General features: G+C 50.3%; 1 protein-coding gene across 1 annotated transcript in view; it reads left to right on the top strand.

The window, feature by feature from the left end:
* The window catches only part of exoc4 (exocyst complex component 4), an 81274-nt gene that overhangs the window by 31062 nt on the left and 31467 nt on the right, over positions 1 to 18745 (top strand). The window contains exons 9-10 of the mRNA XM_030341599.1: positions 4167 to 4312; positions 4848 to 4936. Coding sequence (XP_030197459.1) covers positions 4167 to 4312; positions 4848 to 4936 — 235 coding nt within the window. The remainder of the gene's footprint in view (positions 1 to 4166; positions 4313 to 4847; positions 4937 to 18745) is intronic.

The raw sequence follows: 18745 nt of genomic DNA, 5'->3' as shown, positions 1-18745 counted from the left end.
CACACACACACACACAGATGCACACAGATGCACACATACGCACACATACGCACACACGCAAGACTAGGTATGTGCTTTTTTGGCTGGGTCTGCTTACCTGGTGTGATGTCTGTTTCCTCACATCTCCTGCCACTCCCTGTTTTACACAGATGCTCCTCACGTCGGCTCCACACAGTCTTTCCCCGCCTGCCCAGGCCGCTCCTGAAGGCTCATTTCTGTGTCATTGCAGCAATAATTCAAACAGGTTTTTAACTCAAACCTGGTCTCTCTGACAAATAATAACTATAATCATGATGATAATAATATTTGTATTGGATTGTACCTTTCATACTTTTGTTATTGCACATTTATTTTGTCCCAAACATTTCACACCAGAAAGTGCACCTCAAAGGGCCTCGCGCTAGTTGTCGGAGCGATTACCGATGAAATTCATCCCATAATAAGTTAATAATAACAAAGACAACGCAAACATACACAAAGGGCAATAAAGTCACAATAAATTGAGGTGTGGAGGCGGGGGTCTGCTGAAAGGGTCTAGGGAACAACAATGGAACGTCAGATGAAGGCATTTATTAATTTAATAACGCAAAAAACAATGTAGAGGACACGGTGCAGAGTGATAAAGAAATGCAGACCTTTTAATTAATTTCCAAAATAGGCTTTTTAGCTTTTGAACAGATAATGCTCCCACTACGATGATGAAGTTGCTGCAGTCATATCAATAGATTGAATTGAAATTTCAATTAGGATTTAGGTCCTGTGTGTGTCTGTGGTTGTGTGTGCTTGTGTGTGTCTGTGGTTGTGTTACTGTGCCTCATTTGATCGGTGTGTATGTGCGCTGCAGATGCACACCGATCAAACGATGTTCTCCAACCCTTTACCGTGAATGGCGATGTCGTGGACGTCCATCCGAATGTGGAACCCTTTAGTGATTTCCACCGACCAATCCAAAATGTTATCTCATGTTATTTTCTCCCAGTGCTGGCCTGGGGAGGGGGTGGCGGAGCTGATGTGTTTGTTTGTGTCACATGGTCTCCCAGTGCGGCTGCGCTTGGCTGATCGGTGCTCTGCTGCGGCTACCGCTGCCTGGCTCAGGGAGTGGAGACAGACAGCTCTTTGTTTTGGCAGCTGTGATAATGCCGCTGCTCATCATCCCTAAGCTGTCTGTGACAGAGAGACCTCTGGCTCACTTACTCTCTCTCTCTATCTCGTACTGTCTCTCTAACTGTCTCCCTTTCACTTTCTCTCTCTGTTTCTCTTTTCTTTTTCTACAGGCCCTTGGGGTCTCTTTGTTCCTAGTTTGTGAGTCTTCTTGCCCCCTCTCTCTCTCTCTCTCTCTCACTCACTCACTCACTCACTCACTCACTCACTCACTCACTCACTCACTCACTCACTCACTCACTCACTCTCTCACTCTCTCACTCTCTCACTCTCCCTCTCTCCCTACCCCGCCCCCCCCTCCCTCCCATTGGCTCCCATGTCTCGTCCAGCGCTGAAGGCGACCGTCCTGGTGTCAGTTCTCTAAAGACGAGGCCCCGCCCCTCCCTGGGACACTAATGAGCCCCCCCTCCTCAAGGTGGCAGTAATAAGAGGTAATGGGAGCAGGGAGAAGCACCCGCTGCAGGAAGTGATGGGCTGTGGCTGGATTAAATGGGAATTTAATAAGATTGTGTTAGTTCGACTTGACAGGAAAGGGGCAGGCAGGAAGTGAGTGGTCCTGCACATTGTATCTAGGCACATTAACGTGTGTGTGTGTGTGTGTGTGTGTGTGTGTGTGTGTGTGTGTGTGTGTGTGCGTGTGCGTGCATAGAACCACATGAACGTGTGTGTGTGTGTGTGTGCGTGTACGCGTGCATAGAACCACATGAACGTGTGGATGTTCAGATGTGCTCATATGGGTACGCACATAAACTGTTGCCAGCAAGTGATTTTGATTAGATTGTGTGTGGGTGGGATGATAGATGGGTACATGCAGCACTATTATAATAAGATAGAAGAGTCTAACTCACTTACTGTTACCAAGCATCGCCAACATATTAATTTGTCTTCTTGCTAAACTTTGTGTGAAGTTTGCAAAGCCACAGAATTTCTTTGTAATTAGTTTGCATGGGCTTCATTTATTGGATTCAATTTTTTCACATAAATGCAACTCCCAAATTTGTTATCCAGAGGAGCCGCATCAAAAGGTAACCCGAGAACGAGGATTACCTGTTTCCAGGACAACTTGGTTTTGTTTCCAACGATATAATTGAGATCCTTTTCTGGTGTAAGCTGCTCTTGGTGGTCTGTCTGCTTCAGTTAAATGTCGCGTGTCATTACGGAGGAATGCAAGGTAAGACATTAAGGTCCAGGTGAACTGATACGTCAACAGAATAAATCGTATATTCTAACCGGTCTCAGCAAATCCAATGCTTGCATTACACCAGTTTCAATGACGTTCATTGCAGTCCACATTGCCCTCGCTAGCTGGCCGTAGGCCCTGGTCCATCAGCTCGTCATTAGTAATTAATGCGCAGATGGGATTAGCAAGGAGCAGACACCAAAGTGTCTCCAAAGGGAGGCAAGAGCGAGCGGGTCCCAAGCGCAAACGTTTCACGAGGGTCTGTTAGAATGTGTCTATGTGTTGGTGCTGCAGCAAGACTTTCAGTACGTTGTTTTGGAGAATTGAAATGAAGCTTCATTAGCTGGAATGATCATATGCAACAGCCAAGGCTCTATGCATTAGCGGGTTGGCTGGTAACCGGAAGGTTGCTAGTTCGATCCCCGGCTCCTCCTCGCTGAGACCCCTTACCTTAACTGCTCCAAACAAGCTGGCTGTCGCTGTGAGTGAATGTGTGCATGAATGGGTGATTGTTAGGCGCTTTGAGTCTCCACTAGTTAGGAAAGCTCTATATCGATAGTCCATTTAGCATTAACCATTATCCCCTCAGATGCTCAGCATTAACATAGTAGGGCCTCCGGTCCCCAGATTGGGGAGCTGTATGCATACCTGGGTGCCACATTCGCCCCGCTGCTGGCTCGTGGAGGCTTTCCCGTTCTCTGCCTGACTGGGGTGGTTGGAGGAGAGAGGGGTCTTTCTCGGGGCGTTAATTACATCATTACACGTGGGATGGATTTCCATCTGGTCGGCCATTACTTCAGTTCCACTTTGGGCCGGCCTAGCCGCCACCGCTACGTCAGAACGAACGCGGGCTAAATGGGCCTGCTAAATGATGGAGCTATTAGAAACGCACGGCTATTTCAGGAACATGCGTGTTCAGACGAGGTTTGGAGTTGGATAAGAAAGAGGAGAGATGGAGCAGATTGGGGGGGGGGATGGGGTTTGAGGACGGAAGAGGAACGAGCTGAAGGATGAGAGCGTTTGAAAAATGAGCGTTCATGTGAGTGCCGGTAAGAACCGTCCAGAGATAGAATGATGGAGTAGGCCGAGTCCAATGCCAGGACGGGAATGTATGGGATGGCGCTATTGTTAGAAGTTGATAAGAGTTTTATGAGCCGTGATGCCACGCTGATGTGTTACACCATGGATCAAGGAGACAGATCGGGGAAATGGAAGATGGGACTTTAATGGCCGTCGTCAAATTCATCAATGTTTTTGGCTCCGTCTTGGCTGACGTTTGGATTTCTCCCATTTAGGAAGTTTTTTGCACTTCCTGTTGCAGCAAAGTGTCGTGCATTATGGTGTGATTTTTTTTTGCCTTCTGTATCTGAATACAACCTCTTTTCTCGAGGACAGAAAAAAACAATAGTTTGACAGTTTGAAAAGTGTAAACAGTATTACATTCTCAAGTGAATGCGTTGTCATTCAATAAGTGAGCGCTGAGAAGGTTAGGACATGGACACGATTTGAAATATTACTTTAACGCTTCACAATATAATGATTACATGGTCTCGTCTCTTCTATCTTGTCTAGAGTTGGCTACTCGGTGTTCGTGCCAGTCCTATTGACGATTGAGGCTTTTGAATATTCTAGTTTTCTATTCTTTCCTTAAATGTATTCTGCTCTCCCTCATCTATTAGCTGGGGCTTCTTCTGTTACCTTGAGGAATGGTAATCCCAGCAGCGACGGGATTTGTATGCACAAGTAGAGCGCCATGGATATGCTGCTGACACGGTGCTCCAGTTGGCCCAGTGCCTGACTCCTGACTGGCTGTGGTGTTCTCCAGGTCCTGCTCATGGACTACCTGGACGTGAAGAACAGCCGCAGTGCCACAGAGCCGTCCAGCCAGCTGTCCTACGCCAGCACCGGCAGTGAGTTCGCTGCCTTCTTTGCCAAGAAGAGACCCCAGCGAGCCAAGCAGTCCCTCTTCAAGTAAGAAACACTCTCCCACGCCACCTTGGTGACTGATCTATGGCTAATGAGGATTAGGGTTAGGGTTAGGAAACACTCTACTAGAAACACTCTCCCACGCCGCCTTGGTGACTGATCTATGGCTAATGAGGATTAGGGTTAGGGTTAGGGTTAGGAAACACTCTACTAGAAACACTCTCCCACTGCGCCTTGGTGACTGATCTATGGCTAATGAGGATTTAAATCTAGGGTCGATTATACTAACGGAGCGGGTTCATACTCACTGCGACAGCAGTCCCTATCTCAACTGAAGCACAGGCTAATCTCACTGCAGTTTCCTCTGCACCTGTAAACAGACTCTTTAACTTTAAACCTCCAAGGCCTTTGATTGAACCTTGATTTGACCCTTAACCACCCTTTGTGAGTTAGCACCAGCTGTGAACCTTGTCCTAGTAACACTGGATGACTGAGGCGCTGTCCAGGGGTTTAGCTCCTACCAGCGCCGGCTCCAGAGGTGGCTCTCCTCCTTCACCTGTGTGTGTTGTCTGTCCTGCAGGTTTGAATCGTCCTCTCACGCCATCAGCATGAGCGCCTACCTGAGAGAGCAGCGGAGAGAGCTGTACAGCAAGAGCGGAGAGCTGCAAGGTGAGGAGCCGGGCGGCGTTCAGGGTCAGGCCAGGGCTGAACACAGAGAGAGAGAGAGAGAGGAAATAACGGGGTTCTCACAGGGAGCGGGAGAGGTGGAATAAAGGCATTCTCATAGGGAGCAGGAGAGTTGGAATAAAGGTATTCTCACAGGGAGCGGGAGAGGTGGAATAAAGGCCGGCTTGTTGTTGAACTAAAGACTGTAAAAGTGCAGCAATTGGTAACGTTGGCTAAGAGGTGAGGGAAGAGGTGCCCTGGTGGGAGAAGACACAGGGAGCAGTGTGGGAGAATGGAGGCGTGCTGAGCGGTTTGGGGGAGGCGATGAAATGGATACCTCGGAAGGGAAAGTATTGATCTAGGGATGAGGTTCAACTGAGTTCCCCTACTCTTGTATTTTTCAGGGATTGAGAATGCTCTGGGCTGTCATATTTTATAAATTGTTCTTGTGCGTGTGAGGTTTCTCAACTTATCACAGCTTGACGTTTTGTTTGTCTACATTGTATCCAAATGACTCTTCCCATGTGTCAATGTGATATCATGAGTTTTACTTTTCAAGGAATTATTTTCTGAAGGGTTACTTGCATACATGTCAAAACGTTCCCAATGGTGGCAATCTGACGGTAGGAATAGAACGCGCTGTTGGCAACGCATGGGACTGAGGTAAAGCTGCGGCGGCACTCTGCAGCGCGGTGAGAGCCGGAGCTCAGGCTGGCGTTGTGGTCCGGTGGGATGAACCCGCTTCACAGCCACGCCAGCCGGCCGTCCGCTGAGTATTGGAGAGATTTAGGAACACTCGTATGTTGAGTACTAGGCTATCACTGGCTAGTGGCAGGCTTTGGAAAGACGAACACGTGGGATTGAGGGAAAAAGTAGTGGGGGAGGGGGGGGGCTGAAGAGGCTGAGGAGAGCCTGGTCCACTGCAGGTCTATGGGTCTCACTGCACGGTCTCACTGCTGGGTCCCACTGCTGGGTCTCTGGGTCTCACTGCTGGGTCTCACTGCTGGGTCTCTGGGTCTCTGGGTCTCACTGCACGGTCTCACTGCTGGGTCCCACTGCTGGGTCTCTGGGTCTCACTGCTGGGTCTCACTGCTGGGTCTCACTGCTGGGTCTCTGGGTCTCACTGCACGGTCTCACTGCTGGGTCCCACTGCTGGGTCCCACTGCTGGGTCCCACTGCTGGGTCCCACTGCTGGGTCACACTGCTGGGTCACACTGCTGGGTCTCTGGGTCTCACTGCACGGTCTCACTGCTGGGTCTCACTGCTGGGTCCCACTGCTGGGTCTCACTGCTGGGTCTCACTGCACGGTCTCACTGCACGGTCTCACTGCTGGGTCTCTCTGCTGGGTCTCTCTGCTGGGTCTCTCTGCTGGGTCTCACTGCTGGGTCTCACTGCTGGGTCTCTCTGCTGGGTCTCTCTGCTGGGTCTCTCTGCTGGGTCTCACTGCTGGGTCTCTCTGCTGGGTCTCACTGCTGGGTCTCTCTGCTGGGTCTCACTGCTGGGTCTCACTGCTGGGTCTCACTGCTGGGTCTCACTGCACGGTCTCACTGCTGGGTCTCTCTGCTGGGTCTCTCTGCTGGGTCTCTCTGCTGGTTCTCTCTGCTGGGTCTCTCTGCTGGGTCTCTCTGCTGGGTCTCTCTGCTGGGTCTCTCTGCTGGGTCTCACTGCTGGGTCTCTCTGCTGGGTCTCCCTGCTGGGTCTCTCTGCTGGCTCAGGGCTTGAAAAAATCTCTTGCAGATGGGGCCCATACAGCCTGGCCCCTGAGACCTTTATTTGTTTGTTTATATATTATACATCTATATAAATATATATATCGCTATAATTTTTTTCTTTGCTTTGCGCGCACACTCTGACAGCGGGCTGGCCATACAGCTTTTCCCAGGGGAACATCAGCTCCTTTTCACCACTTCTGCCCGCTCTCTCGTTGGTATTTTGCCTTCTCTCGCTCTTTCCTCCATCGGCGTCTCTGTCCCGGTAGTCGGTCTGTGTGAGACCTTGAGGTTTCAATCAGGGCAGTGTGACGGCGATGTTTACCGGCAGGTTCCACCGTTTATTTTTGCTTCCTTTTTCCCCCGCTAAACGCACTCCTTGCTCCTCGATGATACTATCTAGATAAAGGTGAAGATGAAGAAACAAATCGACGTTGCACGGAGACCCCCAAATGTTTCCTTTAAAATCTGTCGATAACCCACCTGTGCACCTTTACGCAATCGTGGAAAGCATTTCCTCTGACAATGAACGCCTGATTTCCAGTTCACTCTTCCAGACTTTAAACACAAGATAACTTTCATTTCAAGATAAGCACACTGACAGCTGGATGTGTTGCCGCGAGGTATTAAATCTTAACTGAGCATGAAAGCGTTTTGCTTGAGGTATGTGTGAGTATTCAAAGATCACATTTCGGTATCTCGGGTAGTGGAGGACATTTAACGGCTTCCAGTCATTTCTCTTCATTCCGAAAAAAGAAAAAAGAGAGGAGCTGCAGCGCAGGGATGTGTGCGTATGCTGAAAGGCCCCCGCCGCGCCCAATCACACGCGCGCACCAAGCATTGATTAACTTTAGAGCCCCGACGGTGTGGAAATAACAGCTTAGTTACCGGGCGCCGCTGTCTGCTTGTGCCACACGGAGATGACGGAGAAAGGGTGTTTTCGCTCCGTTCCCTCCTTCTCTTTTTTCTCTCCTTCTTTAAGACCCACGAGTCGGGAATGCCCCGGAGCGTTCATAAGAAGATGAGATTTCTCTGGGCTTTCATTTCGACTGTCACAATGCGTGGCGGCGGACACTGGAGCACGGCCGAGGCCTGGGCGACTACAAAGAGGAGGAGGAGATGATCCTGGAAAAAAGGAAAGGGACGAGTGATGGGAAATAGGGTGTGTGTGTGTGTTTGGGGGTGGGGGATGGAGGGGAGGGGGTTGAAAGTCATTGTTTTCTTCCGGGCGCCAGGGTTGAGGCTATTAAAGGGTTTCTGAAGGAAGAAATTAGAAAAATATTCGTTGAGACGTCAGGGCTGAGAACTCACTCTCTCACTTCAAATGAAAAGTAAAGAAAACAGCAGGGAAACAGAAGACTGAGTCCTCTTCTGGCCGACGGATTACTGTGTGCTCTGAGGTCGTGCCAGCCCTTTGCTGGTGTCTTGATCAGTCTCGCTTCCTATCCTTTTAGGGGCTAACCCCACACAGCCAAAGCATCAGGTAAGGGGAGTGTAAGCGTTGTGTAATTCGATCCACATCCAATTTCCACCGACTCCGTCTTCACTTCCGTCATTAAATAAGCACTTTATATCCCTGGCTAGGAAGCACCCATCTAGACGTTTCCCTCGGTTGCCTCACTACTATCTTACCTGAGCCTCGCGGGCGGATTTTAAACCAAACCTCCAAACTACCAAACCTCTGCCTCTGATACACCAACATGCTTTACCTTGTTCCATTCTGCTGGCCTTTAACCAGTACATAGGCGTTGTTCCCAGCCTTTACCTGCTGGCCTTTAACCAGTACAAAGGCGTTGTTCCCAGCCTTTACCTGCTGGCCTTTAACCAGTACATAGGCGTTGTTCCCAGCCGCCCACCTGCTCCTCAAAGCCTCTGTTGGCACCGGGGCCACTGGGCAGACATTGTGCTGACAACACGTCTCTCTCGGGCCGCCCTCGTTGATCAGGGATCACCGAGAGTAACCCCTGATCCCAGTACAACCCCTGTTACCCCCCCAGAGCCTCTCTCTGCCCCTGATACCCCCCCAGAGCCTCTCTCTGCCACTAATACCCCCCCAGAGCCTCTCTGCCCCAGTACAACCCCTGATACCCCCCCAGAGCCTCTCTCTGCCCCTAATACCCCCCCAGAGCCTCTCTCTGCCCCTGATACCCCCCCAGAGCCTCTCTCTGCCCCTGATACCCCCCCAGAGCCTCTCTGCACCAGTACAACCCCTGATACCCCCCCAGGGCCTCTCTCTGCCCCTAATACCCCCCCTGAGCCTCTCTCTGCCACTAATACCCCCCCAGAGCCTCTCTCTGCCCCAGTACAACCCCTAATCCCCCCCCCAGAGCCTCTCTCTGCCCCTAATACCCCCCAGAGCCTCTCTGCACCAGTACAACCCCTGATACCCCCCAGAGCCTCTCTCTGCCCCAGTACAACCACTGATACCCCCCCAGAGCCTCTCTCTGCCCCTAATACCCCCCCAGAGCCTGTCTCTGCCCCAGTAGAACCCATAATACCCCCCCCCCCCCAGAGCCTCTCTCTGCCCCAGTAGAACCCCTAATACCCCCCCCAGAGCCTCTCTCTGCCCCAGGAGAACCCCTAATACCCCCCCCCCAGAGCCTCTCTCTGCCCCAGTAGAACCCCTAATACCCCCCCCCCCCCCAGAGCCTCTCTCTGCCCCAGTACAACCCCTGATACCCCCCCAGAGCCTCTCTCTGCCCCTAACACCCCCCAGAGCCTCTCTCTGCCCCTAATACCCCCCCAGAGCCTCTCTCTGCCCCAGTACAACCCCTGATACCCCCCCAGAGCCTCTCTGCAACAGTACAACCCCTGATACCCCCCAGAGCCTCTCTCTGCCCCAGTACAACCACTGATACCCCCCCAGAGCCTCTCTCTGCCCCTAATACCCCCAAAGCCTCTCTGCCCCAGTACAACCACTGATACCCCCCCAGAGCCTCTCTCTGCCCCTAATACCCCCCAATGCCTCTCTCTGCCCCTAATACCCCCCCAGAGCCTGTCTGCCTCAGTAGAACCCCTAATACCCCCCCCCCCAGAGCCTCTCTCTGCCCCATTAGAACCCCTAATACCCCCCCCCCCAGAGCCTCTCTACCCCAGTAGGACCCCTAATACCCCCCCAGAGCCTCTCTCTGCCCCAGTAGAACCCCTATACCCCCCCAGAGCCTGTCTCTGCCCAAGTAGAACCCCTGATACCCCCCCCCCAGAGCCTCTCTCTGCCCCAGTAGAACCCCTAATACCCCCCCCCCCAGAGCCTCTCTCTGCCCCTAATACCCCCCCAGACCCTCTCTCTGCCCCTAATACCCCCCAGAGCCTCTCTCTGCCCCAGTAGAACCCATAATACCCCCCCCAGAGCCTCTCTCTGCCCCTAATACCCCCCCCAGAGCCTCTCTCTGCCCCAGTAGAACCCCTAATACCCCCCCAGAGCCTCTCTCTGCCCCAGTAGAACCCCTAATACCCCCCCCCCCCCCAGAGCCTCTCTCTGCCCCAGTGGAACCCCTAATACCCCCCCCCCCCCAGAGCCTCTCTCTGCCCCACTATAACCCCTAATACCCCCCCAGAGCCTCACTCTGCCCCTAACACCCCCCAGAGCCTCTCTCTGCCCCAGTAGAACCCCTAATACCCCCCCAGAGCCTCTCTCTGCCCCAGTAGAACCCCTAATACCCCCCCAGAGCCTGTCTCTGCCCCAGGAGCCCCCTCCCTTGGCGTGTTGGGGGTCCTTCTGTTGGCCTGTAGGGCGGCGGTATCCATTCCCCCACTAGCGTGCGGCGGTGATGGGTCGGGCGGAGCAGCCCATGTCTGATCCTTAATGAATTTAAAATGAATCTGTGTTGTCTAGTGTGTTGTCTCCAGGGTGAGCCGCCTATGTGCGGCCATCGTCTATATTAGAGTGTGTCGCATATGTGTGTGCGCAGCGAACTTACGCAGACACACACACACACACGCAACCACACACAACCACACACAAAGGGCTTTGCAGGGGGCTTAATTACTTGCCATCTCGTCTGAGGCACGCCTCGCACACTTGGATTAATCCAGCGTTTCGTCTAGAGGCGGTTATTAAGGTTCCATATGTGGTCACATCTGGGCCGCCTCCCCGTCAGGAGCCGTGTGCATCTAGTGCGTTGGTGCACAGCGTCGTGCACGCTGCGTGTGTGCGGGACTGTAGTATTAAATGCTTTTGGAAGCAGAGCCATGTATAGGGACGTGTGTGTGTGTGTGTGTGTGTGTGTGTGTGTGTGTGTGTGTGTGTGTGTGTGTGTGTGTGTGTGTGTGTGTGTGTGTGTGTGTGTGTGTGTGTGTGTGTGTGTGTGTGTGTGTGTGTGTGTGTGTGGGGACCTGCTGCACAGAAACATACCAGGGTTCAATCCCTGTCAACATGAATAAATGATGAAAATAACATTTTTCCTGCTTTTGATGTAAGTTATCGTGACTCCTCCGTTCGTGATGCCCTACACCTGGAAACACTGTCTGCCTGTTGACTGTCTCTCTGCGGTCTGGGTGGGAGGGGGGGGTGGGGGGGCGGTTTGGGGGGGGGCACCACACCAATGGAAACACCTTCTGCCTGTGGACTGTCACTCTGCGGTCTGGGTGGGGGGGGGGCATCACACCACATCACACCACTGGAAACACCTTCTGCCTGTGGACTGTCTCTCTGTGGTCTGGGTGGGGGGGGGCATCACACCACTGGAAACACCTTCTGCCTGTGGACTGTCTCTCTGCGGTCTGGGTGGGGGGGGGCACCACCGGTCAACAGGGCGGTACCTCGGGTCCTAGGCCTGCGCCCACTGCATTATGCATTGATGGACTTTTCAATTTGATTTCTTTCCCTGTTTATTTATTTATGTTTGTTTATTTATTTATCTGTCTCCTATGTTCGTTCGTTGCACTGCTTCGCGATATTGCGCAGAGAAAACATTTTTTTGGATAATGGCTTTTGCTGTATGGGAAAAGAGGAAACCGAACGCACACACACACACACACACACACACACACACACACACACACACACACACACATGCACACATACACACACACACACACACTCAAGACCCCCATACTGCAGTGTATGCAATCTTGTCCAGGCGTAAACAACCATACACACTTGAACCTCCCTCGTCTCCTTCAGCTGAACATGCCAGACACACACACACACACACACGCACACTCAGTCCTGACCTCCGACCTCTCCGAGTTGTAGTAGTAATATCTCAATTCCTAATCTATTTCACTCTGTTCCTCATCTCCTTTTGATATTCAAAATAGACTTGTCCACAAGCTGTCCCGCCAACAAAAGAACAGCCACACACACACACACACACACACACACACACACACACACACACACACACACACACACACACACACACACACACACACACACACACACACACACACACACGCGCGCACACGCCTTTCCTTTCTTTGTATCTTAATCATGTCCACTCTCCTCCCCACCTCTTAATACTCATTCAGAAGTAACAAATAAAATGGAAATGTTGTATTAGCTTGGCTCCTTCTTATTCATGTATTTATTTCCCGTAGTACAATGGCATTGTGCTCCCTGGAGGGATGAGAGAGAGGAAGAGATCAGGGGGCATCAGAGAGGGGTGCATGCATAGGGCCAGGACAGGCGGCTGACTGACGGGGGGGGGGGGGGTCAGGGGGGGGAGCTGGCCAGAAGTGGTGTTTCTTGTCAGGTTGATTTGTACATCACATCTAGGAGGCGGGGATGGGGCCGTCGGAGGTGCAAATGGAAAATTGTCTTGCGGGAAATGAATTGGGCAGGAAGGGGACTGTGTTTTTAAGAGTTTGTGTGTGTGTTTGTGTGTGTGTGTAAGTGCTTGGAGGGGAGCTTCCACCAGGCAGTAAGCGCTCGTGTACATGTTGTTGACTTTGGGGAAATAATCTCTCCATTTTAAAAAGTTCACTTTTGACGCGACAATCAGGGAGAGGGAGCGGGAGGCGTGACCCCGTGTCCTTGTGTGTGAACAGTGATTGAGCCGGCTATCGGACTGCACTGAGATAGCTTTTCTTTAGAAAACGTTGAGAATGTTGATTTGCTGCTGGTAAAGCCCCCAGGCGAAGGCCTGGAATAGAGAGATAGTCCTCCATCTCTTCCTCCCCTCCTGCTCCTCCAACAATAACCTCCACTCCAAGAGCGGCGCCGCCCCAACGCTCCTCCTCCCTGTGCAGACAGATAGGTCCTCCAGCCTCCGCGGGCTACACAGCGTCTTCCTCTCTGCTCCTAATCCCGTCTCCCCAACAACACCCCGGTCTCTGGGCACCGCTCAGATCACTGGTGAACCCCCCTGGTGGACTCCGTCAGACTCCTGTTTCTCCTTCCTGTGACTCCGTCAGACTCTCCTGCTTCTCCTTCCTGTGACTCCGTCAGACTCCTGTTTCTCCTTCCTGTGACTCCGTCAGACTCCTGTTTCTCCTTCCTGTGACTCCGTCAGACTCCTGTTTCTCCTTCCTGTGACTCCGTCAGACTCCTGTTTCTCCTTCCTGTGACTCCGTCAGACTCTCCTGTTTCTCCTTCCTGTGACTCTGTCAGACTCCTGTTTCTCCTTCCTGTGACTCCGTCAGACTCTCCTGCTTCTCCTTCCTGTGACTCCGTCAGACTCCTGCTTCTCCTTCCTGTGACTCCGTCAGACTCCTGCTTCTCCTTCCTGTGACTCCGTCAGACTCCTGCTTCTCCTTCCTGTGACTCCGTCAGACTCCTGTTTCTCCTTCCTGTGACTCCGTCAGACTCCTGCTTCCCCTTCCCGTGACTCTGTCAGACTCCTGCTTCTCCTTCCTGTGACTCCGTCAGACTCCTGTTTCTCCTTCCTGTGACTCCGTCAGACTCCTGCTTCCCCTTCCCGTGACTCCGTCAGACTCCTGCTTCTCCTTCCCATCCCTGCTGAGGAATCGATCCTCTTCAGCTTTTCCGTTGACCTTGCAATTATGATTTATCGTACAGTTAAACGGAAGTCGAGGTAGAATTAAGCTTTCATGGGAGAGATGTCGATAATTACTCAGGGATTACAGCCCTAGAATGTCTCAGACCCGTGCTCATACATGATTGATGTCTCTCGCACGCCCTCTCTCGCTCTCACTCAACACACTCTTATGCCAATATGACCTTCTTCTTTGTAATTATTAATTGTGTGCATGTGTGTGTCTGTGTCAATATGTAGATATTGAATCAATATTAATATAGAATCTGTCAAACCGGGCAGCTCATCATTATGATGTGCTCTTGACATTCTAAAGGTAACTCCCGTAGCTGCCCATGAAGATTCTGATCGTTTCTTGAAGCTGGACTACTCCATATCCTTGTTGAAACCCATTCAAAATCTTTAAATGCTGTACGGCCCACATTGAATGGCTACTGGCAGTCCCATATGGAAGGTCACATGGAAAGGTTCCCAGCTTCCATCCTTTTGTTGTTTTCTGATCCATTGTGTGATGTTGTGGCGCAAAATGAAATAGATTGGCATGAATTCTCCACACGTACATGTTGTTTGTTGACTGCCGAACCGGTTTCTTTGTTGAATGCTACAGCTGTGTTGACATTGACGGTGACATTGACAGGAGTGAAAACATCTCAATGTTTTCACTCTTTCTTTCTTCCCAAGCAACACACGATGCAACGTCCAGTCAACAGAACGTATCTCAGTAATAACGTCTCTCATCATCGTACTCCCAGCAGCAGCGCGTTACTGTTTCCTTTTGGGGTCATACGCCGGGCGCTGTAACGACGCTACCCGCGGTAACGACGCTACCCGCGCTAACGACGCTACCCGCGCTAACGACGCTACCCGCGCTAACGACGGTACCCGCGCTAACGACGGTACCCGCGCTAACGACGGTACCCGCGCTAACGACGCTACCCGCGGTAACGACGCTACCCGCGCTAACGACGGTACCCGCGCTAACGACGCTACCCGCGCTAACGACGGTACCCGCGGTGGAGGAGCGCTGGCTGCGCGCTGGTTAATCAGGTTGTTCACACGCTGCGACGCGCACGCTTGCATACAAGCACATCCCCCCCCACCCCACACATTTTTAAATGTTTTAGGTGCCCACATCAAAGCTGCTGTGGGTAGTGGTAGTGGTACATGTGAGTGATGGACGCTGCTGTACCTGCGCCCCTCCCCATGGACCCCCCCCCCGCTCTCAGCGGCCGCAGCACCTGGCTCTGGAGATAAAGACGGCGGTGTCTCCTGAGGCCGACGGGCTCCTACGGAGAAAGGATGCTGCCTGTGTTGGCCATGAAGGCAAGGCGGTTGTTGTTGTTGTTGCTGCGGAATGTGTGCATCTATACGCACACAATACACACACTAGCATGTGGGAAAATAGTCATCTCATTACAATTCTTTACCGTTCTTGTGAGTTGGAATGGACAAGATACCTTGGAACCGAGATTAAAACGCAGACCCACGCACACGCCCGCAGTCCGACATCAGGACTGCGGGCGAGTCATTCAATAATTAAATTAGCTCCAGTGTTGGAATATAATCGGAGGAGAGAGCGAGACTGTGTGTGAAACGCACTGTGTCTCTGGTATTAGAACAACCAGCACATTGTTATTTTGACTTCGCTGGCAACACGTAACATCAGGGGCTGAAAGAGGGGCATTAGATAGCAGATACATAGCGGCTTATTCTGAAGAGCTCACAGGCATATCTCCTCGTTGGGAACCGTCCAGCCGCTCAGGGGACCGTAGCCTGTAGCCACCAGACCAGCCAGAAGGCTACACCGAGGCTCTATCTAAAGCCTCAGTCCAAGAGAAAGCCTCTTCAGTTAGGAGGTTTCTGAGAGGGGGAAAAAGAGCTTAGGCCGAGAGACAGACAAACAACAGAGTCCCAGACGGAGGCACAGACAGAGGCCATGTTTTGTAATAAGACTGACGTCAAGCCTCTACGTTGACACTGAGCAAGCTCTTAATAACAGAGAGGGGGGGAGGGGGGAGGGGGAGACAAAAACACCACCCAGCAATAGTTGGAGCATAGCGCTTTATAACAGAGAGGGGGGGTGGGGGAGAGACAAAAACACCACCCAGCAATAGAGGGAGCATAGCGCTTTATAACAGAGAGGGGGGAGAGAGGAGAGACAAAAACACCACCCAGCAATAGAGGGAGCATAGCGCTTTATAACAGAGAGGGGGGGGGTGGGGGAGAGACAAAAACACCACCCACTAATAGAGGGAGCATAGTGCTTTATAACAGAGGGGGGGTGAGAGGGGGATAGAGAGGGGAAAACCCCACCCAGCAATAGAGGGAGCATAGCGCTTTATAACAGAGAGGGGGGATGGGGGAGAGACAAAAACACCACCCAGCAATAGTTGGAGCATAGTGCTTTATAACAGAGGGGGGGGGGGTGGGGGAGAGACAAAAACACCACCCAGCAATAGTTGGAGCATAGTGCTTTATAACAGAGGGGGGGGGGGGTGGGGGAGAGACAAAAACACCACCCAGCAATAGTTGGAGCATAGTGCTTTATAACAGAGGGGGGGTGAGAGGGGGATAGAGAGGGGAAAACCCCACCCAGCAAAAGAGGGAGCATAGCGCATTCTGGGCGGGAAAGCACACACACACACACACACACACACACACACACACACACACACACACACACACACACACACACACACACACACACACACACACACACACACACACACACACACACACACACACACACACACACACAGTCCTACTCCCAGAGCTCAACAGCTTGATGGGGTGACTGGAGGGAAAAGGACATCAGATGTCTGCTCCCCTGCTGCGTGCTCCTATGCCCCATTACCCCCCCCCCATAACCACCTACGCCCAGGCACCCATGCACAAACACACTCTCAATCACGCCAACCCTCCCGCGCTCCGCCTGATTGACATGTTCAAGAGGCCGTACGCGTTAAAGGCTGTGTTTTATTTAGTTTGTGGTTGCTATAGCTTTGCGTCATGTGCCTTGTTATTGGAAGCTGTTTTTTCTGGGTTTGTTTTCCCGTTTCTCTTGGTGTTATGATGTGCACCTGAAGCAAAAGCCTTTGCGCCTGAATAAACTGCACGGTTGGAATATTATTTTTCATGCACGTTTTTTGTTTTCTTCTAAACTCCCGGCATCAAGGGCTCCTGTGTGCTGCTTAAGACCCGACTGATGTTTGAGACCTTTTAGAAAGGGTCAGGGTCGGGGGAAACGTCCCTCGTTTGAGGAGACGCCTTCTGATGTCTGAGGCCGAGGGCATCGTCAGCGGCCGCGGGGCTACGGGTGTTATGGTTGTCTGTGTTGTTTATTGTCTCATTTCTTATTGTTGTCTCAGTGTTGTTTATTGTCTCATTTCTTATTGTTGTCTCTGTGTTGTTTATTGTTGTCTCATTTCTCATCGTTGTCTCTGTGTTGTTTATTGTCTCATTTCTTATTGCTGTTTCTGTGTTGTTTATTGTCTCATTTCTTATTGTTGTCTCTGTATTGTTTGTTGTCTCATTTCTTATTGCTGTCTCTGTGTTGTTTATTGTCTCATTTCTTATTGTTGTCTCTGTGTTGTTTATTGTTGTCTCATTTCTTATTGTTGTCTCAGTGTTTTTTATTGTCTCATTTCTTATTGTTGTCTCTGTGTTGCGTTTATTGTTCTCTCAGTGTTGTGTTATAGTTGTCTCAGTGTTGTTTAGTGTCTCATTTCTTATTGTTGTCTCTGTGTTGTTTATTGTTGTCTCATTTCTTATTGTTGTCTCTGTGTTGCGTTTATTGTTCTCTCAGTGTTGTGTTATAGTTGTCTCAGTGTTGTTTATTGTCTCATTTCTTATTGTTGTCTCTGTGTTGTTTATTGTTGTCTCATTTCTTATTGTTGTCTGTGTTGCGTTTATTGTTCTCTCAGTGTTGTGTTATAGTTGTCTCAGTGTTGTTTATTGTCTCATTTCTTATTGTTGTCTCTGTGTTGTTTATTGTTGTCTCATTTCTTATTGTTGTCTCAGTGTTGTTTATTGTCTCATTTCTTATTGTTATCTCTGTGTTGTTTATTGTTGTCTCATTTCTTATTGTTGTCTCTGTGTTGTTTATTGTTGTCTCATTTCTTATTATTCTCTCAGTGTTGTTTATTATCTCATTTCTTATTGTTGTCTCTGTGTTGTTTATTGTTGTCTCATTTCTTATTGTTGTCTCAGTGTTGTTTATTGTCTCATTTCTTATTGTTGTCTCTGTGTTGTTTATTGTTGTCTGATTTCATATTGTTGTCTCTGTGTTGCGTTTATTGTTCTCTCAGTGTTGTTATAGTTCTCTCAGTGTTGTTTATTGTTGTCTCAGTGTTGTTTGTGTTCTCTCAGTGTTTTTGTTTATTGTTGGCTCAATGTGGTTTATTGTTGTCTCAGTGTTGTTTGTGTTGCCTCAGTGTTGTTTATTGTTGTCTCTGTGTATCGTTGTTTTGTCTCAGTGTTGTTTATTGTTGTATCGGTGTGTTGCCTCAGTGTTGTTTATTGTTGTCTCTGTGTATCGTTGTGTTTGTGTTGTCTCAGTGTTGTTTATTGTTGTCTCTCTGTATCCTTGTGTTGTCCCAGTGTTGTTTATTGTTGTCTCAGTGTTGTGTTTGTGTTGTCTCAGTGTTGTTTATTGCTGTCTCCGTGTATCGTTGTTTTGCCTCAGTGTTGTTTATTGTTGTCTCAGTGTTGTGTTTGTGTTGCCTCAGTGTTGTTTATTGTTGTCTCAGTGTTGTGTTTGTGTTGTCTCAGTGTTGTGTTTGTGTTGTCTCAGTGTTGTTTATTGCTGTCTCAGTGTTGTGTGTGTGTTGTCTCAGTGTTGTTTATTGCTGTCTCTGTGTATTGTTGTGTTGCCTCAGTGTTGTTTATTGTTGTCTCAGTGTTGTGTTTGTGTTGCCTCAGTGTTGTTTATTGTTGTCTCAGTGTTGTTTATTGCTGTCTCTGTGTATTGTTGTGTTGCCTCAGTGTTGTTTATTGTTGTCTCAGTGTTGTGTTTGTGTTGCCTCAGTGTTGTTTATTGTTGTCTCAGTGTTGTTTATTGCTGTCTGTGTGTATCGTTGTGTTGTCCCAGTGTTGTTTATTGTTGTCTCAGTGTTGTGTTTGTGTTGCCCCTGTGTTGTTTATTGCTGTCTCTGTGTATCGTTGTG

This window comes from Gadus morhua, chromosome 19, assembly GCF_902167405.1.
Source record: "Gadus morhua chromosome 19, gadMor3.0, whole genome shotgun sequence".
Classification (NCBI taxonomy): domain Eukaryota; kingdom Metazoa; phylum Chordata; class Actinopteri; order Gadiformes; family Gadidae; genus Gadus; species Gadus morhua.
Note: the sequence above shows the minus strand (reverse complement) of the source record. Positions and strands in the feature narration are given on the sequence as shown.